The following is a 17418-nucleotide window of genomic DNA, read 5'->3' on the forward strand; positions in this document are numbered from 1 at the left end:
AAAAAAAAACTATTTTTATCTATACTCAAAGCTCGGTAGACTCTGCATCTACCTTGTTACTCGCTATATTCTTTCATTGTCTTTTTATTCTTTATATTTAAGATTTATTGCACTTTGAATGGAGGATCTTTCGAAAACAGTCTCTTTCGAGCACACATGTACTATCTCATTTCAAGCATCTGAAATCAGTAGGCTACTATAACTTGTTGTGTTAAGGATGTCCAACATATGTTATTTAATTATTTTGTGTATCATTTTATTTGTATATATAATATTTTTTCTCGACGAACACCCTTAACACTATGTAGCTACGCCATTAGTCTCTCTAACTTCACCAGATAATGATAAAATCTACATATATTCTATTTTTACTAAACCTCATTGGTAGAATTTCATTAAATATATTATATTATTATTATCGTTATTATACTCAAAACTCGAACTCGAAAGGTAAGAGAAAGAATCATGAAAATATAGTTAACAATGTTTTGACAGTTAGGTAGCTAACTCCCGCCACTGTACTTGTACTACTAAGTACTAACTATTATTAATATATTTACTCACAAAGGGACACTTTTTTTTTTCTTCAAACAAAAAAAAAATAATCAGCTCAGATTTGGGATCTGTAAATTTGACCAAAAAAAAAAGAAAAGAAGCCATAAATACATAGCAGATCTCTCTTTTTTTGCTTTTTTGGGATAAAGATTTGATTTTTTTATTTTTTTTGCTTTTTCTATGGATAATATCAGCTGGTGGAGGAATTATGAAGGGATATTAAAGACTTTTTACCCTGTGTTTTTGGGTCAAGTTGTTTCTTTTGTTATGGCACTTATGAGCTTCACTTCTTCTCTAGTGGCAAATCTTGGTAAGTTTGATTTTCTTGATTTTTACTTTTGGGGATTGAAGCTGGTGGTGGGGTGGGGGGTGGGGGGTGGGGTACTTTTTTTTTTTGTTGTTGAATTATTATGATTTATTTAGTTAGGCTAAATGGGGTTTTGTTTATTAATGAATCTTGATGATCCATTGCTTTAATTTGTTTGATTAGTTTTGACTTGATATGGACTTTAAGAAATGAACAAAAGATTGTATCTTGTTAACTTAAACTAAACTAAAGTTACGTAGAATATACCTAAATGTTATTTAATTTTGTGGTTTTAAATATGATATGTGGAAAGTTGAGATTAAGAAGATGCAAAAATTGTGAAGATGTATTTTTTTTTTTTTAAAAAAAAGGACTAAAAAGAAAGTATGACGAACAAATTGAAACGGAGGGAGAAACTGAGAAGCATTTTGTTGATTATTTGTGTTTTATTTTGTTTTGCATTTGTAGGTGCAAACACTCCACTTTCCCTGTCATTCTTCTCCTACACAGCTTTAGCTTTGGTGTATGGAGGAATCATGATTTACAGGAGGCAGAAATTACAGGTGTTTTGTTACTTCCTTGGTATTAATTTGTTTGTCTGGTTTTAATTTGGTACTTAATTTAAGAAAGTAAGTACTATTACTTTTGAATTTTGTGGTCTTAAACTAAAGATACGTAGAATGTACCAAAATTTTCTTTGATCTTGTAGTCTTAAACATGTCCCGTGGAAATTTAGAATTAAAGAAATGCTAAAAAAAGTAGAAGATAAAGGCTTTTTTTTCAAAACTGACTAAAAAAGAAAGTTAGACAAACAAGTTGAAACTGAGGGAGTAATATTCAAGAGTCTATTTTGATATTGCTTAAGTAACAAACATAAGTACATAACTAACAATAACTATACTCCCTCAATCAAAGGCGGGGCTAAAATTTTTAGTTTATGAGTTTTGGACTATAGTCATTTTTGCTTAGTGCGTTTTCGTTACATTATTTGTACATTTAACACAAATACAAGGTTCGAACCAAAACTACTGGATTCTGCTGAACTCGTAGCCACCGTTGTGGCTCCGCTCCTTCCCTCAATCCCAAACTAACTGGTTTTGATATATATATTTGGATCAGTTCATTCCACTACACAATAATACTGACATTGATGAAACAAATTTGTAAACAACTCATTAAAATTTGTTCATTGTTATGCTATAGTAGTGAAAATAATTCATGAGTTTCACTTTATTTTAAGTGAAGTTTGTTTTTAGTTTTACGTAATGGTTACCGATTGAATATTGTCTTGAGTTTGCAGGTGCCTTGGTATTGGTATGCACTTCTAAGCTTAGCTGATGTCCAGGGAAATTTTCTTGGTAAGATGCTTCTCCGCTAAATGGACATTCTCGACTTGTTCCATATTAACTCTTGAACCATTACTGTGCTCACAACATTGACGTGAAGTGCCATCTATTCATGCAATAGATATCGTTTAATTTCCTTTTGTTTTGTGAAATTTGAGGTTTGGAACTTAGTTTTGGAGAAAGCTCAGTTTTTTTTAGTGCATGTTGGCTAACTGATACCGATACTCTAACTCTACTTAACTGCAAATTAGGTGTTAGTTCTGTAGTAAGAACTTTGGGAATTGGTAAGTTCCAACCTATTTTAGTATATGCTTCCTCCGTTTCAATTTGTCTGTTTGGTTTTGACTTGACACGGACACGGAGTTTAAGAAAGTAAAGAAGACTTTTGAATCTTATGGTCCTAAACTAAAGATACATAGAATGTACCAAAATTTCCTTTAATCTTGTGGTTAGTCCTCTGTATTGTGGTTGAAAATATGTGGTAGAAAGGTCTTCCATAGTAATTTCATGTCATTGTATGATTTTTAGAACTTTAATGTAGTCACAATTATCCACGATACGAAATTTAACTTCCGTTGAATGTATTGCAGTAAATAAAGCATATCAGTACTCATCAATCACCAGTGTGACCATACTGGATTGCTGGACTATAGCATGGGTGATAATTTTGACGTGGCTATTTTTGGGCACACGATATTCTCCGTGGCAATTCTTTGGTGCAGCAGTCTGTTTAGGTGGTCTTGGACTTGTGCTTCTATCCGATGCTAAGGCGAGTGACAAAAGTGGTACTTGTCTGTTTCCTAAAATGATTTATTTAGTTCGTAAATGAAAAATGTTTCTCATATTTGATTTCCTTGAGTTCTCGGAAGGACTTCAATTATGAGATGAGTGGAGAGGGTGGATGGCAGAGAGAAGCTGATTGCCACTCCTAAGCGGGAAGTGCCTAATTAAGGAAATTACTTATGCTTCGATCGTTTTCAATTGCAGGTGGTTCCAAACCTATTCTTGGTGATATATTTGTCATCATAGGGACATTTTTCTTCGCAATGAGTAATGTTGGTGAGGTTAGTGTAATTTGTCTCTTCATATTTTCAAGGCATACACGAACAAACATTCAAACTTGGTCTCAGATGATTAGTAAGCACTCAAACTTTGAGAGTGCACATCTAGAGACTTCAGCTCGTCTCCACTGTGTCAGTTGAACAGTTCGGAGTGCTTACTTGCCGGATGAGGCCAAGTTTGAGTGTATGTTTATATATTACGTTTATTTTCAAATGTCTCCTCTCTACCGGATTGTTACTCTAAATATAAGCATAAACATGTTCTTATAGAGAAATTTATGGTACGTTTAACTATAATTCACTTTGGTGCAGGAGTTCTGTGTGAAAAAGAAAGATCGTATTGAAGTGGTTTCCATGATTGGTCTTTTCGGCTTGCTTGTTACTATAATTGAGATGTATCCTTTCTATCTAAAAATTGTTTATTTCACATTGCATTATGTACAATCTCAACACAAAGAAATCGCGTCGAGCATAATTAATGACTTAACTTTGTCTCAGACCAATCTTAGAAAGGAAGAGTTTGGAATCAGTTAAGTGGTCTGCTGAGATTGTAAGTAACTTAAAGTCGTCGTCTTATATTTGCTCCACTAATATCGTTTTTGTTTTCTGAAATATGATTTTCTTGGGCTGATGGTCTATCGGAAACAATCTCCTTACCTCCACGAGGTAGGGGTATGATCACCGTACTGCCCTTTAGTTTTTGTGCTACTTGCTAAACATTAAGTATTGTAGTAAAAATCTTCATTCCAAGTGCTGGATAGTCTAGAAACTTGAATAATTTGAGAAGTTGGTCTATAAGTCTTCATCGCTAACCAGAGCTTGTAAATAGTTAAAAATATGAAATACTGGAAAAGATTTGGGTCATAACTTGTAATTCTTGATCTTCTTATCTCTTAAGTTAAGCAGTGAAAGAAATGCCTTAGTTCAATTTGAAAATCTTTTTCAGATATTAGCCTTCTGTGGCTATGCAGTGGCAAGCTTTATGTTCTACACCTTAGTTCCGTTTCTTCTCGAGGTAAAACACTCACTCTTCATCATTCCATCCACTGAATTTAGCATAGTGGATGTGTATTTGTTGTCGGATATTTGGTTCATCGTACTAAAGTAAGGCACGAGTAATTCAAATGCAGATGAGTGGCTCAACCTTGTTCAATCTATCTCTTCTCACATCCGATGTGTGGGCAGTTGTCATCAGAACCTTTTTCTACAAGCAAAAGGTACTTTTTATCCATTCTTTTCCCCATATTCAACGAATTTTGATGGTTTTCGCCACACTTGCAGCTCTCAGTGTGCTGATCACTCTTAATTGAAAATTGCAGGTTGAATGGCTGTACTTTGTAGCTTTTGCACTTGTGGTTACTGGACTGATCATATACTCGAAAACGTATGTTCATGCTCTTTAAATTCGTTATCTTATCATTGATTATGAACAGGGATGAGGTAAAGTAACACACTTGATTGCAAAATTCATACTAAAGTGAAAAAAAAGTAAACATTGTATAATTCATCAGCTGTAATAAGTTAGTAGTAGAACCTGAAAATGAAAAAATTCTTAGTTACCTAAACCATCTACATTCAATACCGTCACATGAATCGTAAGATGTATTATACTCCAAGTCCATGTTTTTTACCCATTCAGAACTAGAACATGAAGAAGAAATTAGAAAATCGCACCCAAGGGTGTCATCTAGCTGTCAATAAAATGAGTGATAACCTTGGGGACCAAATTCAAATCCCAACGGAGACAAAAAAACATTAGGTGACCTCTTCGTATCCCATCTGCCTAAGCCTTGGCGGACACAGTTACTTGTACTTATGCAGGTACTTGTGAAATAGTCGAGATGTGTGCAAGTTAGGACTTCATCACATCAGCAGTAACTGCTATAGCTAGTTGGAGGCTGAAAAATTCGCAGAAACGCGTAATCAGATATTCTTTTGGCCAATCAAAATTGTCTTTTGCAATCAAAAGAAATCATTGTTGTTGCTAATACAACTTGTTTGTTCATCAACAGTGAGAAGGATCATGTAAATGCACCAGCTAATATTGAAGAAGCTGATCAAAGATACCAACTTCTTAATGAAGATGAAGAGCAAGCTGATCATAGACGTCATGAAACTATTTCATAACTAGTTGTAGAAATCAAGATTCATTGGAATTACATGTAATTTACATATTATTATTCTTCTGAAATTGTTCAACATCTATATAATTGGAGTTAACTATTTTTCCCATCTCTCTGATTCTATTTGTTTGTCTAGTTTTGACTTAACACAGAATTTAAGAAAGTAGAGCAGACTAGTGAAAATGCTCTTTAATCTTGTGCTCATAAATCTCTCATGTGGGAAGTTAAAATTAATGAGTTGTCATAAAAGGAAAAATACATTTGATCTGAAACGGACTAAAAAGAGAGTAGAACAAAAAAATTGAAACAGAGGGAGTACTATTTATCGTTTGATCAATGTGTTTACTTGTTGCTTCATAACTCTACAATTAAGAAGCAAATTAAGTATCGTAATTGTTAAGAATAAAATTAAATAACAAAAGTATGTTCTCCCTAACTCTAACAGTTTAAATTTTAGATAAGATGATCAGAAACTTCTACATAGTATCAGAGCACTGAGGGCCCCAACTAAATTTCAACCTCATTTTGTACTATTTTTTCTATTAATATATTATTTTGTGCTCAGATTTGGGATCTGTGACAGTGACCATATTTTTTTTTTTCATCTGTTTACTGCATTATAGAAGCTCTTTTTAGTTGAAGTTTCTATTATTTGCTATTTTTTTGTTACTTTTTCTTATAAAGTTTTGATTTTTTTTTGCTTTGGGGTGGGGTGTTTTTCAGCCATGAGTAGGAGCAGCTGGTGGAGGAATCATGAAGGCATATTGACAACTTTTTACCCTTTGTTTTTAGGCCAAGTAGTGTCTTTTGTTAGGGCTCTCATTAGTTTTGCTTCTTCTCTAGTGGCAAATCTTGGTTAGTTTGAACTTTTTTTGGATTATGAGTATGATTAATTTGTTAAGCTAAATGGGATTTTGTTAAAAAAAAAGAAAAGAATCTTGATATATTAGAAGCATTTTGTTGATTATTTGTGTTTTTGCATTTGTAGGTGTAAATACTCCACTTTCTCTGTCATTCTTCACTTACACAGCATTAGCTTTGGTGTATGGAGGAATCATGATTTACAGAAGGCAGAAATTACAGGTACTTTGCTCCCGTTTGACCATAGATTTTGAAGTTAGAAACTTAAAAATTTGAATTTTCGAAGTTATGTTAGCAAACAATGACACTTTATTAAGTGAGTTGACATTAACAAGTTTGTGATCAAAAAATGTTTGTTCTTGTGCTATAATTGTGGATTTTGTTGAATGCTGTTTTTAGACTTTTCTCATTGTAACAATGTACCTTCAAGAAAATGATTTCGGAGTATCGGTCTATTAAGTGTATTTTTGTTTTTAGTTATACATGATGGTTATCATTTGAATGTTGTCTTGAGTTTGCAGATTCCTTGGTATTGGTATGCCCTTATAGGCTTTGCTGATGTCCAGGGAAGTTTTCTTGGTAAGATGCTTCTCCGTTAAAGAGATATTCTCTGCATTTCCCATATTAATCAAAGCTAGTTGTGCACTGAATGAACTCGTTTTCATTACTTCTGTTGGATTTATTGCAGTAAATAAAGCATTTCAGTACTCATCAATCACCAGTGTGACCATACTAGATTGCTGGACTATAGCTTGGGTGATGATTTTGACGTGGCTATTTTTAGGCACACGATATTCTCCGTGGCAATTCTTTGGTACAGCAGTCTGTTTAGGTGGTCTTGGACTTGTGCTACTATCAGATGCTAAGGCGAGTGATGGAAGTGGTACTCGTCTGTTTACTAAATGTTTATTTAACTCGTAAATAGGAAAATGTTTCTTATCATCTAATCTTTCCTTGAGTTCTCGAAAGGACAAGGAATGGAAAGGGTGGATGGCAGAGAGAACAAGCTAATTGCCACTCCTAGGCGGGAAACACCTTATTAAGGAGATTGTTTAGTTTGCTTATGCTTCTATCATTTTCAATAGCAGGCGGTTCCAAACCTATTCTTGGTGATATATTTGTCATCATAGCGACATTTTTCTTCTCCGTGAGTAATGTTGGTGAGGTTAGTATAATTTGTCTCTTGACAGTGCATACCTAGACACCTCAACTCGTCTCTACTGAATTGTTACTCTAAATATTAGCTTTGGTGCAGGAGTTCTGTGTGAAAAAGAAAGATCATGTTGAAGTGGTTTCCATGATTGGTCTTTTCGGCTTGCTTGTTACTATAACTGAGATGTATACTCTCTACCTAAAAGTTGTTTTTTTCACATTCATTTCTTATAGCCGTGGAACTTGAAATGTAAAGTTTCTCATTTTTAATTTTTTTCTCAGACCAATCTTGGAAAGGAAGAGTCTGGAGTCAGTCAAGTGGTCTGCAGAGCTTGTAAGTGACTTACATTCGTTGTCTTATTTTCGCTCATCTAATATCGTTGTTGTCTCTCATTTTTCAGATAGTAGCCTTCTGTGGCTATGCAGTGGCAAGCTTTATGTTCTACACCTTAGTTCCGTTTCTTCTCAAGGTAAAACGTTCACTCTTCATAGTTCCATCCGCTGAATTAGCATAGTGGGGATGTGTATTTGTTGTCGGATATTTGGTTAATCGTACTAAAGTAAGGCACGAGTGCAGATGAGTGGCTCAACCTTGTTCAATCTATCTCTTCTCACATCTGATGTGTGGGCAGTTGTCATTAGAACCTTTTTCTACAAGCAAAAGGTATTCTTTTCCCTGTATTCAACGAGTTTTGATGGTTTCCGCCACACTTGCAGCTCTCACTGTGCTGATCATTCCTAATTGAAAATTGCAGGTTGAATGGCTGTTTTTTGTAGCTTTTGCACTAGTAGTTACTGGGCTGATCATATACTCGAAAACGTACGTTGTGCTCTTTGAATTCCTTATCTTATTTAGAAAATCGCACCCAAAGGGTGTCAGTTAGCGATCAATGAAGTGGATGATAACCTTAGAGAAAAAAAAAAGCGCTTCAGCATTAACTGCTATAAGCTAGTTGGAGGTTGAAAAACTCGCGAAATGCCTAGTCAAATCGTTCTTTCGCCAACCAAAATTGTCTTTTGCAATAATAAGTAGTCATTGGATTGCTAATACAACTTGTTTGTTGATCAACAGTGAGAAGGATCCTGTAAATGCATCAGCTACTATTGAAGAAGCAAATGCAGATGATCAAAGGTACCAACTTCTCAATGAAGATGAAGAGACATGAAGCTAGTTGTATAATCAAGATTCAGTGTTTACTTGTTACATTTCGCTTCACGAGAATCAATTTGATTGAATACTAAAACTTGTAATTTGACTCTCGAGAAGTGCAACACGACAAGTAAAAGTGAACAGACGGAGTATAGAACTATTAAACCACAAAACAGTTATTATGTGTTGGTGTTCTGTCCTACACAAGACTCAACTTGTTAGATATTACCGACGTTTGGTGAGTAGCATGTTGAATCTATGATCTCTATCATTTTCGAATATGTACTCCCTCCGCCGCATTTTATGTGAAGTGATTGATTGAGCACATAGTTTAAGAAATTAACAAAGACTAATTTTAGCATACTTGTAAAATATATGCAAATTAAGTTCCAAAATTATCACTACCAAGACTATGATGTCTCCCTCCTTAATCAAAAGGTCTCGAGATCAAAATTTGTATATGAAAGACAATATTTGGTAGGGAGTGTTTTCACTCTAATGAGTCTTACACAAAGTTAATCTGAATTAGTGAAATCTCAACATGGGTATTAAGATGTGCTGAAATTATCCTTTTAAACGAACGGTGATGAAAGTTCTCCTTATCTTTTTCATTTTCATTTTTTGGATATTATGATTTATGACTGATTGTGTTATGGAGTTATTATTGTAGTCAAATTGCAATTACTTACAATTTTTATTATAAAAAACAACTTCCAATTAGTATCTTTTTTTTCTTTCATTATTTATTGTGAGTTGGTTATACTTTATCCACGTCTTCAATACTTGCTATTTAATAACTATGCTAACATGAAGTAGCAAGTAGCTGAATTAGCATCAGATAAAATAATCGAGATATTCGTAGATACTTGTATTAGTTCAAATTTCGATAAATAAAGTTATTTGTAACTTGTGTTGGTTTGACGTAGCAAGTGAAGTTAGTGAAAATTGGAAATAAGCACAAATTGACGCAGATATCATGTTAGATAGAAACAAATAAATAAAGCAAAATTATACTACCTCCGTCCACTTTTAGTTGTCACATTGCTTTTTTCAAAAGTTAATTTGAATATTTTTCAAAGTTAAATTAGATTACATTAATTCGATATGTAAAAACTATAGAAAAAGTACTATAAATTGCAATGTTTTACATAGCAATATAATGAAAAAATACATCATAAAATGTTGATCAATTTCTTTTAGTATGAATCTAAAAACAAAAAAAAACATGACAATCAAAAGTGGATCGAAATAATATATATATATATATAATCATCTCCCCGAAAAACCTCTCAATTAATCATTGAAAATCCAATGGAGCAGAGTCAACCACCGCCGACAACGCCGGCGCCGGCGACACCCATTTCACAGCCAACTGAACAAATTCCGACATCATCTCCGGCTCCACCACCTCCTTCCTCCACCGCAATCAGTCAACTTCCTTCTACAACAACCACTACATCAGTAGCATCACAGCCAGTAAACCTAAACCCTACCACCACCACTTCAGCTACTAAAACCATTGTCACCACCACCATCACTTCAGGTACTAAAACCGTCACCACCACCACCATCAGTCCCGGCGGTACCATCACTGCTGCCGCCGCAGCACAGCAGCAAAACCCTTCAGCAGCCACTTCACAAAATGCTCAAGCAAGACAACCCTTTGGCCGGCCATGGCAACAGCCTTCACCTTTTCAACACTTTTCGTTACCTCCTCCACCTCCCCCACCACCACCTCACTCGTCGTCATCATCTTCTTCGATTTCGTCTTCTTCGGTGTCTATGCAAAACCAAAACCCTAGAGGTGGTATGGCTATGGGAGTACCTGCTCATCACCCTAGTAGCTCTTTCTCTTCATTGACGACGCCTTCTTATGGACAGCAATTTGGTGGTTTAGGTCGCAATTTGCCTGATTCTACGCCGCCCACCTCAACTACCTCACAGGTACTAAATTTTTCGCCTTTTCGCCCATCCTTTTCGTATGTGTATGCAATTGCAATTGTATGTGCCTACTATATTGTTTTGGTTTCTGAACAGCGATTTTTTTTTTTTTTTGCAATTGCAGCCTAATTTATAAACTAATAATCTGCTAAAGGTAACCTCTGAAGGTCATTAATTATTAAAAAGGAGAAATTTAAAGCAGTAAAATTACTGAAACAAGTTTAGAGGAGCTCCTGGGGTAGTGCTAGATAAAGTGGATATAAAGATTACGGTGCTCGTTGAGTAGTTGAGGTGCATGTAAAATAGTTTTAGCAAAAAGTTAGATGAGTACCATGCTATGGCTAGAATGCAAACAATTCGATTTAATTACAATAATAGTTCCACATTATTGGGTAATAGAGAATCAAAATTGAAACTTTTAACATGTGTAGGGCGTAAGGATGGATGTAGCCAACTGGATCAAGGCAATGGATTGTGATTTTACCATGCAAGGTTCAATGCCATCGTTCATCTACTTTTATTTCGGAGACACAGTACAAAGTACCATAGTCAGTAGCGGGGTAAAGCTTAACATATTTGTGTTGGGGATAATTGACCATGCCATTATATTTGGTCAAATACCCATAATGATTGATGTCATCTAATGATTTTCTTGCTGGGCATACCAAAACTTTAAACGGCAGACAAAAAATGATCTGAGGGAGTACTTAATAGTAAGAAAGACATAAAATGATTCAGGTTGCTTGATTTAGTATTCTGAGTCTGATCTTATGTAGGAATTAGGAAAGAGGTTTGCATTTCATGAACTGTAAGGTATTTTGGATCTTGGTCACTCTGGTTTATGTGGTTAGGTCTGTTTTTGTTCAAATATGAATATGGTTCTTTGAGTTAGGAATTTGCATACTTTGAATTTTTGTGTGAATTCACACCTCTGGGTTCTTGATTTACATTGTATATTGGATATTAACTGATTCTTGTTATCTGTAGGTGAGGCAGCCTATACAAGGAATGCATGGGATGGGAATGATGGGATCACTTGGTTCAACTTCACCGATGCGTCCTGCAGGGGTTTCTCCTCAGCAACTGAGACCTGTCTCCTCTTCGATTAGACCTCAGACGAGCATCAGTAGTCAGTCTGCTGCTACACAGGTCAGTAATTCCTTATGAGAGATATCAGTTCTTTGTACTTCCTTTTAATATTTGGTTGTTTAGGTTCAGGTAGCTGTAAAACATTGAGGTTATTTGTTTCTTCTTCATTTACCCTTTCAGAATTTTCAAGGCCATAGCATGTTGAGAGTTCAGTCAGTCGGATTTCCGCCGTCCCAATCACATACTACCTCTCAAAGTCCAAGGACACAGACTCAGCCATGGTTATCTTCAGGAGCACCGGGGAAGCCCCCTTTGCCGACACCATCATTGAGACCTCAAATTAATCCTCAGTCTTTGCATCAAAGGTCCCATATTCTTGCACCGCATCAGCATACTGTTACTACTACATCTTCTGTCCAACAGTCACAGCCTTCAGCCTCAAGTCAGTCCCAAGATCATTTGGGGCAACAGATGCCTCCATCCAGGATTCAACAATCATTATCTAATCAACCACTTGGCCGAGGTCAGGGTTTAGGAATCCAGAGACCTTCATCACATGCATTGATGCAACCCACTGCAGTCCAGCCAGGACCACCTAGTAAGGCTGCTACCACTTTAGAGATGGGAGATCCTTGTACTAGGATTCTAAGCAAGAGAAGCATCCAAGAGATTGTGACCCAGGTTAGTGTAGACATGTTAAACTCGCCGTCTCCCAGTGTTGAGAATATTTCATGATCTACCTGATTTAGAGAGTCTCTTTCTTGAAATTATTACTATATATGCCAATTTTTTTAATAAGTATTCCTGTATAGATTGATGGAATTTAAAGGAGAACATATGTTCAGGCTTTACCTGTTTTCACTATGTCGGCATGTATATCATAGCTGGATCACTTCACTACGTTAATTTCCTGCATGCTATTTCTTGCCTGTCAAAGGAGGAGGACCTTCCACCATAAATTACGAATTTGCATTTTGCTTGTTTGATTCTCTTATCAGTGATTGGGACTTGGGATGAGGCGCAGTTGTTGGTTGTTTTCTTATGAGTACTAATCTTGAAGTTCCATGAGATAGGTGTTTTTGAAACTTGTGTTGAAGTAAGATTATTAAGCTCCATGTCAGTTGATAGGATGAGATACTTTTGCTTGCATTGTGTTGAGAATGCAGCTATACTAGATTCAGTAATTGAGAAGTTATTACTATTAACTAGATGATGTAGCTGATAAAATATTATACACAGATACAGTTGCTTTTTATTTATCGTATCCTTTAGTTTGAAATAAAGTCTTATTAAAGAATTTATCTAGTCTTATCTTTAGTCTAGTCTTACCATTTTAGTTAGATATATGATTTAGTCTACTCTAGTCTTGTCATTTTAGTTAGATATTAAATTCTGGTAGTTTCAAATGTTTTTATTTGCTTAGATGTCTTTATTTGATCAGTAGAACATTCGTGCATTTCGTGTGGGAAGACATGTGTAACAGATGTATTGATTTGATATTACAGTCCTCTTTCTATTTATCCCTTTCCTCCTCCCCCCTCCCTCCCTTCCTCTCTCTCTCTCTCTCTCTCTCTCTCTCTCTCTCTTATTCTTCTCTCTCTGTACTCTTTCTCCCCTTCTTGGTCTCAGTTTTTGGTGCTATATCACTAGGTAATGTTTATTGGCTCTTATATTGTCAGAATTTGGCTGCCCAATGGCAAGATTGTACATATGATGCCTTCCTAAGTAGTGATGTTGCTTGTAAAGCTTTATCCTGTTAGCTTGCAAACTGAGATTATTTAGATGAGGGAACCAGTAATAGGTAGCTTTCCAAGTCTTTCTACCTATAATTCTTGAAGAGGCAAGTTGGCAAACCGCTTAGGAAGATGTTTCAGCTTGATAGGGGATTACAAGGCAAGGAACCAGTAATAGGTAGCTTTCCAAGTCTTTCTACCTATAATTCTTGAAGAGGCAAGTTGGCAAACCTCTTAGGAAGATGTTTCAGCTTGATAGGGAATTACAAGGCAGGGAATTGAACCCCCACTACGAAGGTGAAAGTTTAGGTAGCCAAACCAACTGGGCTACCATGATTCGGCATGATAGCGACTTCAAGTTTAGCAGTATAAATTATGACTGCTTGTCTGCTACTCTGGAAGTTAATCTCAGTTATGCTGACTCGTCTGTAAATTGGTAGGGAATGAGTAGTCACCATTTACCCGAGTGTAAGGCAGCACTGCAGCTGTGGATTTTCTGGTGTGCAGTCCGTTGTAGCTTTCGACTGTAGTACAGGAAGATTTCACTAGAAACAGTGGTTTAACTTTATGAGGATGTGCTTTTGGTTTTGAATAAACCAAATGAGTGCAATGAATGATGTGTGGGTTAATCACACATCCTAAATAATGGTGTTTACTCTGTAATATACTGTCAGGCTATTGCGTTAACAGCAATTACTAGCTATGATTTATCTGCTTGCAAACTGTTACTAGCATATTCTATTTGCCAAATATGAACTAGCATATTCTGATTGCAAACTGTCAAGAATTAGATGTTCAATTTGCAATCAGATTATGCTAGGTCTGATTGGAAGGATTCAGCTCTAGCTAGTAAATGTATGCAAACAAGATACGGAAGGATAAATATTATTGAAAGCTTTTGCTGTTTATAAGCTTGCAGGATCCATTGATAATGTACATACTGAATCCATACATCCCATTGTGTAATAGTGATACTTCATCATAGTTGGAAGCTGGTGAAAATTTTTGTAGTTATAAATTATATGATGGTGTCTTTGCTAGCTTGAATCCAATGGGCAGACCACAAGTATAAGTGCTAGGTCAACATGCCTATCAAGGTTTGAGTATATGGAAACTGAGTGCTCGGATTGGGATTTTGAACCTTGTAGGGATTTAAACCTGGGATTTTGAGGTTACCCATATACGTCAACCACCACCCCATCCCCTGGCCGACTCCGTCAATGGTATTTCTGCCAAAAAAAAAGAGAAAACAATGTTTTTTTATCAGTCACTGGAAATGGAGTGCCTATCACTAGTTGATGTTTTGGTAAGAGTTCCTGTTTTGGACAAAGTGACTTCTTAAAGTGTAAAGGCAGGTAAGAAAAGGAGGGGCAATCATGTTGAAATCTGAGGTGTATAAATAAATATAATAGAAGAAGCCTTGTCATTCATAGTCAACTTGCAAAATGAACAAAATCTCTCGACATTTTATCCTGTCTCTCCTGCTATTTGATTTTGGTATCAGGTGTCTATTCTCTTTGCCTTTATGATTCAATTGCTTGACCTGCATCTCTCATTGACAGATTGATCCATCAGAGAAATTGGATGCTGAAGTTGAAGACATCCTCGTTGATATAGCAGAGGAATTTGTGGAATCTGTAAGTTCATATTCTAGTTGTTTCACACTGAAATATTCCTTTCAATCTGAAATCTCACCTGACAATCTGATAGGTATATTGTAAGATAATTCTTGGAAGTACTCTAGTGGGGCTGAAGTTCTGGCCATGCTTTAATAGGATAAAGATAGCTAGTTCATTTTCATAGATAATGCCATTACTTTTTAGTTGTGCAATTCCATTCAGCTTAATGTGGTAAGATCAGGGGTTTTTATCCTGAAAAAAACAAAAAAAGAGAATATGGTGAGCTCAGGGGTACGCGGTTTCATTTATTGCTTACTTCCTGTTAAGTACAAGAAAGGTTGAAATTGCCACCTGATCAAGGTCTCTGTTTGTACTGAACTATGAATTTCTTTGTAGATGAACACAACGAATTCTAGGAAGCAAGGATATAAGATTTTCCCTTAGATCCGACTATTCTGCATCAAGTTTTCTTTTTTGTGTTATATAGGCAATAAGCGTATGTTCTTAGTTTTAAGGAAAAATTCAGATTTGCTCCCTTTGTCATTCAAGTTCTTGTTTTATTTATGAGATAGACTCTTCCTATGCAGATCAATGTCTTTTTTTTCTTTCAATTGGATATTGCTTCTCTTGAAATGAAATTTTATGTAAATGCCAAGCGATTTGGGAGCTCATTTCTTGTAGCTATATTATGTGTGATTCTACAAATCTAAAGGGGGAGTACAGAGGAGGGGCTTGGAAAATTGTTGCAAATTTTCTCTTCAAATTAGCCGTTCCTTCTCAGTTTCTGTGTTACAATTAATGCGTGAATCTTTTCTGGAGGATTCATGTGACAGATAATTGATATCAACATCCAGTACTTTATGGTTACTCCAAAAATGTCGTGGCAGGAAATAAAAATTGGGAGATGGGTTGAGGGAAAGAAAATTAACAGGAGAGGCAGTATTAGTTACTTAACAGGGTGAATGCAGCTAATGGATGTAAAACAATCTTTGGGAAGGTAATATAAGCTCTAGTAGGATTTGTGAATTAAGACTCACATTTATTGAACTTGTAGTTCTGGTAACATGCGGAGGACCTGAATCTCCTTTAATTCGGGGTGGCTTAGGGTAGGAGGAAAGAGAAGGCTGATCATTCCTCACACTTCTAGAAAGTAAGAGCTCTATAATGAGTTGCTCATTCATTCTACACCACGGCATGTAAAATCAGAGTTCTGAATTATTATTATTTTCCATATCTGTTGGGTGGTTTAAGTTGATATCAGAGTCCCTTTGGACCTGTATATTCTCCAGCCAAATGACAATACTATGTTAACAGCGCGTTTCTCATTTTTGTACTGGTCCTTAACTACTTCCTGCTTGACCAGATTACCACATTTGGCTGTTCATTGGCCAAGCATCGAAAATCCAATACATTGGAAGCAAAGGACATCCTTCTGCATCTTGGTAAGTTACTTTCTACTCCTGACTGGTCCAACATTATGCAGTACCTAACATATTAAAGTGTATTTGATACAGAAAGGAATTGGAATATGACTCTCCCTGGTTTTGGCGGGGATGAAATCAGAGCCTACAAGAAGCCAGTGAGTTCAATACTACATAATTAGACTTCTTTGTGATGTAGTCTTTATTTTCCAATCTTTTCTTGTTATCTGATTGTTTCTTTTCTGGTTTCTCAGTTAACAAGTGACATCCACAAGGAGAGAATAGCAGTGGTAAGTTAAATTTTTTACTTTGTCTTATTGCTTGTGATTGGTTTCGTCTTTACGTATCTGTTTCAAAATGAGAAGATAATGTGACATTAATAGAGACAGATCCAAGATTTGAACTTTATGAGTTTATAACTGTGTTCTAAACTTAATCTGAAATTCTCAACCAATATACATGGTTTGAGTCAAAGTTACTGTTTTTGCCAAACCCTGAAGTCAACCTTTGGTCCCGGTGATATATATCGGTCATTATTAGCTGATCAGTCGTTGTTCGTTTGACAGATAAAGAAATCGGCTCTCGTGGCCGAGATGACAAATGCAAAGGGCCCAACACAAACTGGTGGGAATATGAAAAGCCATTTAGCAAAGAGTGCATCTAATATTTTGGGTTCCCCTAATGCCAAGACATGAAAGCTTGTGCATTGTGATGAAAACAAAAGGCAGGAAGAATTTTTTACTGACTTCACAGTAAAATTAGGACTAGATCTTTTTACTTCCATGTTAAATTAAATTTCTTAACTTATAATTAGTATTGAGAAAAGAAAAAAAATGAAATTGTATTATTTTGTTTTTGTTCAAATGGAGAAAATGTGGGAAGGGATGTATCACTTTTATGGTGATATTTCTCATATGTAAATATTTTGTTGACCCGTCCATTTGTTCGATTTTTGCTATATATCGGCGTATGTATTATGACTAAGTTATCGATAAATTTCTTGTATTTTAAAATCAAACACTTCATTATTCAATTTTGTTACGTGTTGAAAAGTCATTTG

At 35.7% G+C, this 17418-nt stretch overlaps 3 protein-coding genes across 3 annotated transcripts; all 3 read left to right on the forward strand.

Annotated features, from left to right (window-relative positions):
* The first annotated feature begins 726 nt into the window (after positions 1–726).
* LOC125825187 (uncharacterized) lies at positions 727–5487 on the forward strand. The gene is made up of 11 exons (XM_049504522.1): positions 727–865; positions 1331–1425; positions 2163–2220; positions 2799–2993; positions 3196–3272; positions 3582–3664; positions 3768–3819; positions 4216–4284; positions 4400–4486; positions 4589–4653; positions 5282–5487. Exons 1-11 carry the CDS (start codon positions 736–738, stop codon positions 5394–5396), a joined length of 1026 nt encoding a protein of 341 aa, XP_049360479.1. The 5' UTR covers positions 727–735; the 3' UTR covers positions 5397–5487.
* A 630-nt stretch (positions 5488–6117) lies between these two features.
* On the forward strand, positions 6118–8571 carry LOC125825194 (uncharacterized). The gene is made up of 11 exons (XM_049504530.1): positions 6118–6247; positions 6381–6475; positions 6775–6832; positions 6942–7136; positions 7339–7418; positions 7509–7591; positions 7688–7739; positions 7807–7875; positions 7983–8069; positions 8161–8225; positions 8478–8571. Exons 1-11 carry the CDS (start codon positions 6118–6120, stop codon positions 8569–8571), a joined length of 1008 nt encoding a protein of 335 aa, XP_049360487.1.
* A 1271-nt stretch (positions 8572–9842) lies between these two features.
* On the forward strand, positions 9843–17235 carry LOC125824980 (transcription initiation factor TFIID subunit 12). The gene is made up of 8 exons (XM_049504327.1): positions 9843–10499; positions 11484–11645; positions 11766–12266; positions 14881–14955; positions 16301–16379; positions 16452–16516; positions 16613–16648; positions 16925–17235. Exons 1-8 carry the CDS (start codon positions 9867–9869, stop codon positions 17051–17053), a joined length of 1680 nt encoding a protein of 559 aa, XP_049360284.1. The 5' UTR covers positions 9843–9866; the 3' UTR covers positions 17054–17235.
* Positions 17236–17418: the final 183 nt, after the last annotated feature.

The sequence above is a fragment of the Solanum verrucosum genome, unplaced genomic scaffold, assembly GCF_900185275.1.
Source record: "Solanum verrucosum unplaced genomic scaffold, falcon-dt-bn FXZP01000125.1, whole genome shotgun sequence".
In the NCBI taxonomy this organism is placed as follows: domain Eukaryota; kingdom Viridiplantae; phylum Streptophyta; class Magnoliopsida; order Solanales; family Solanaceae; genus Solanum; species Solanum verrucosum.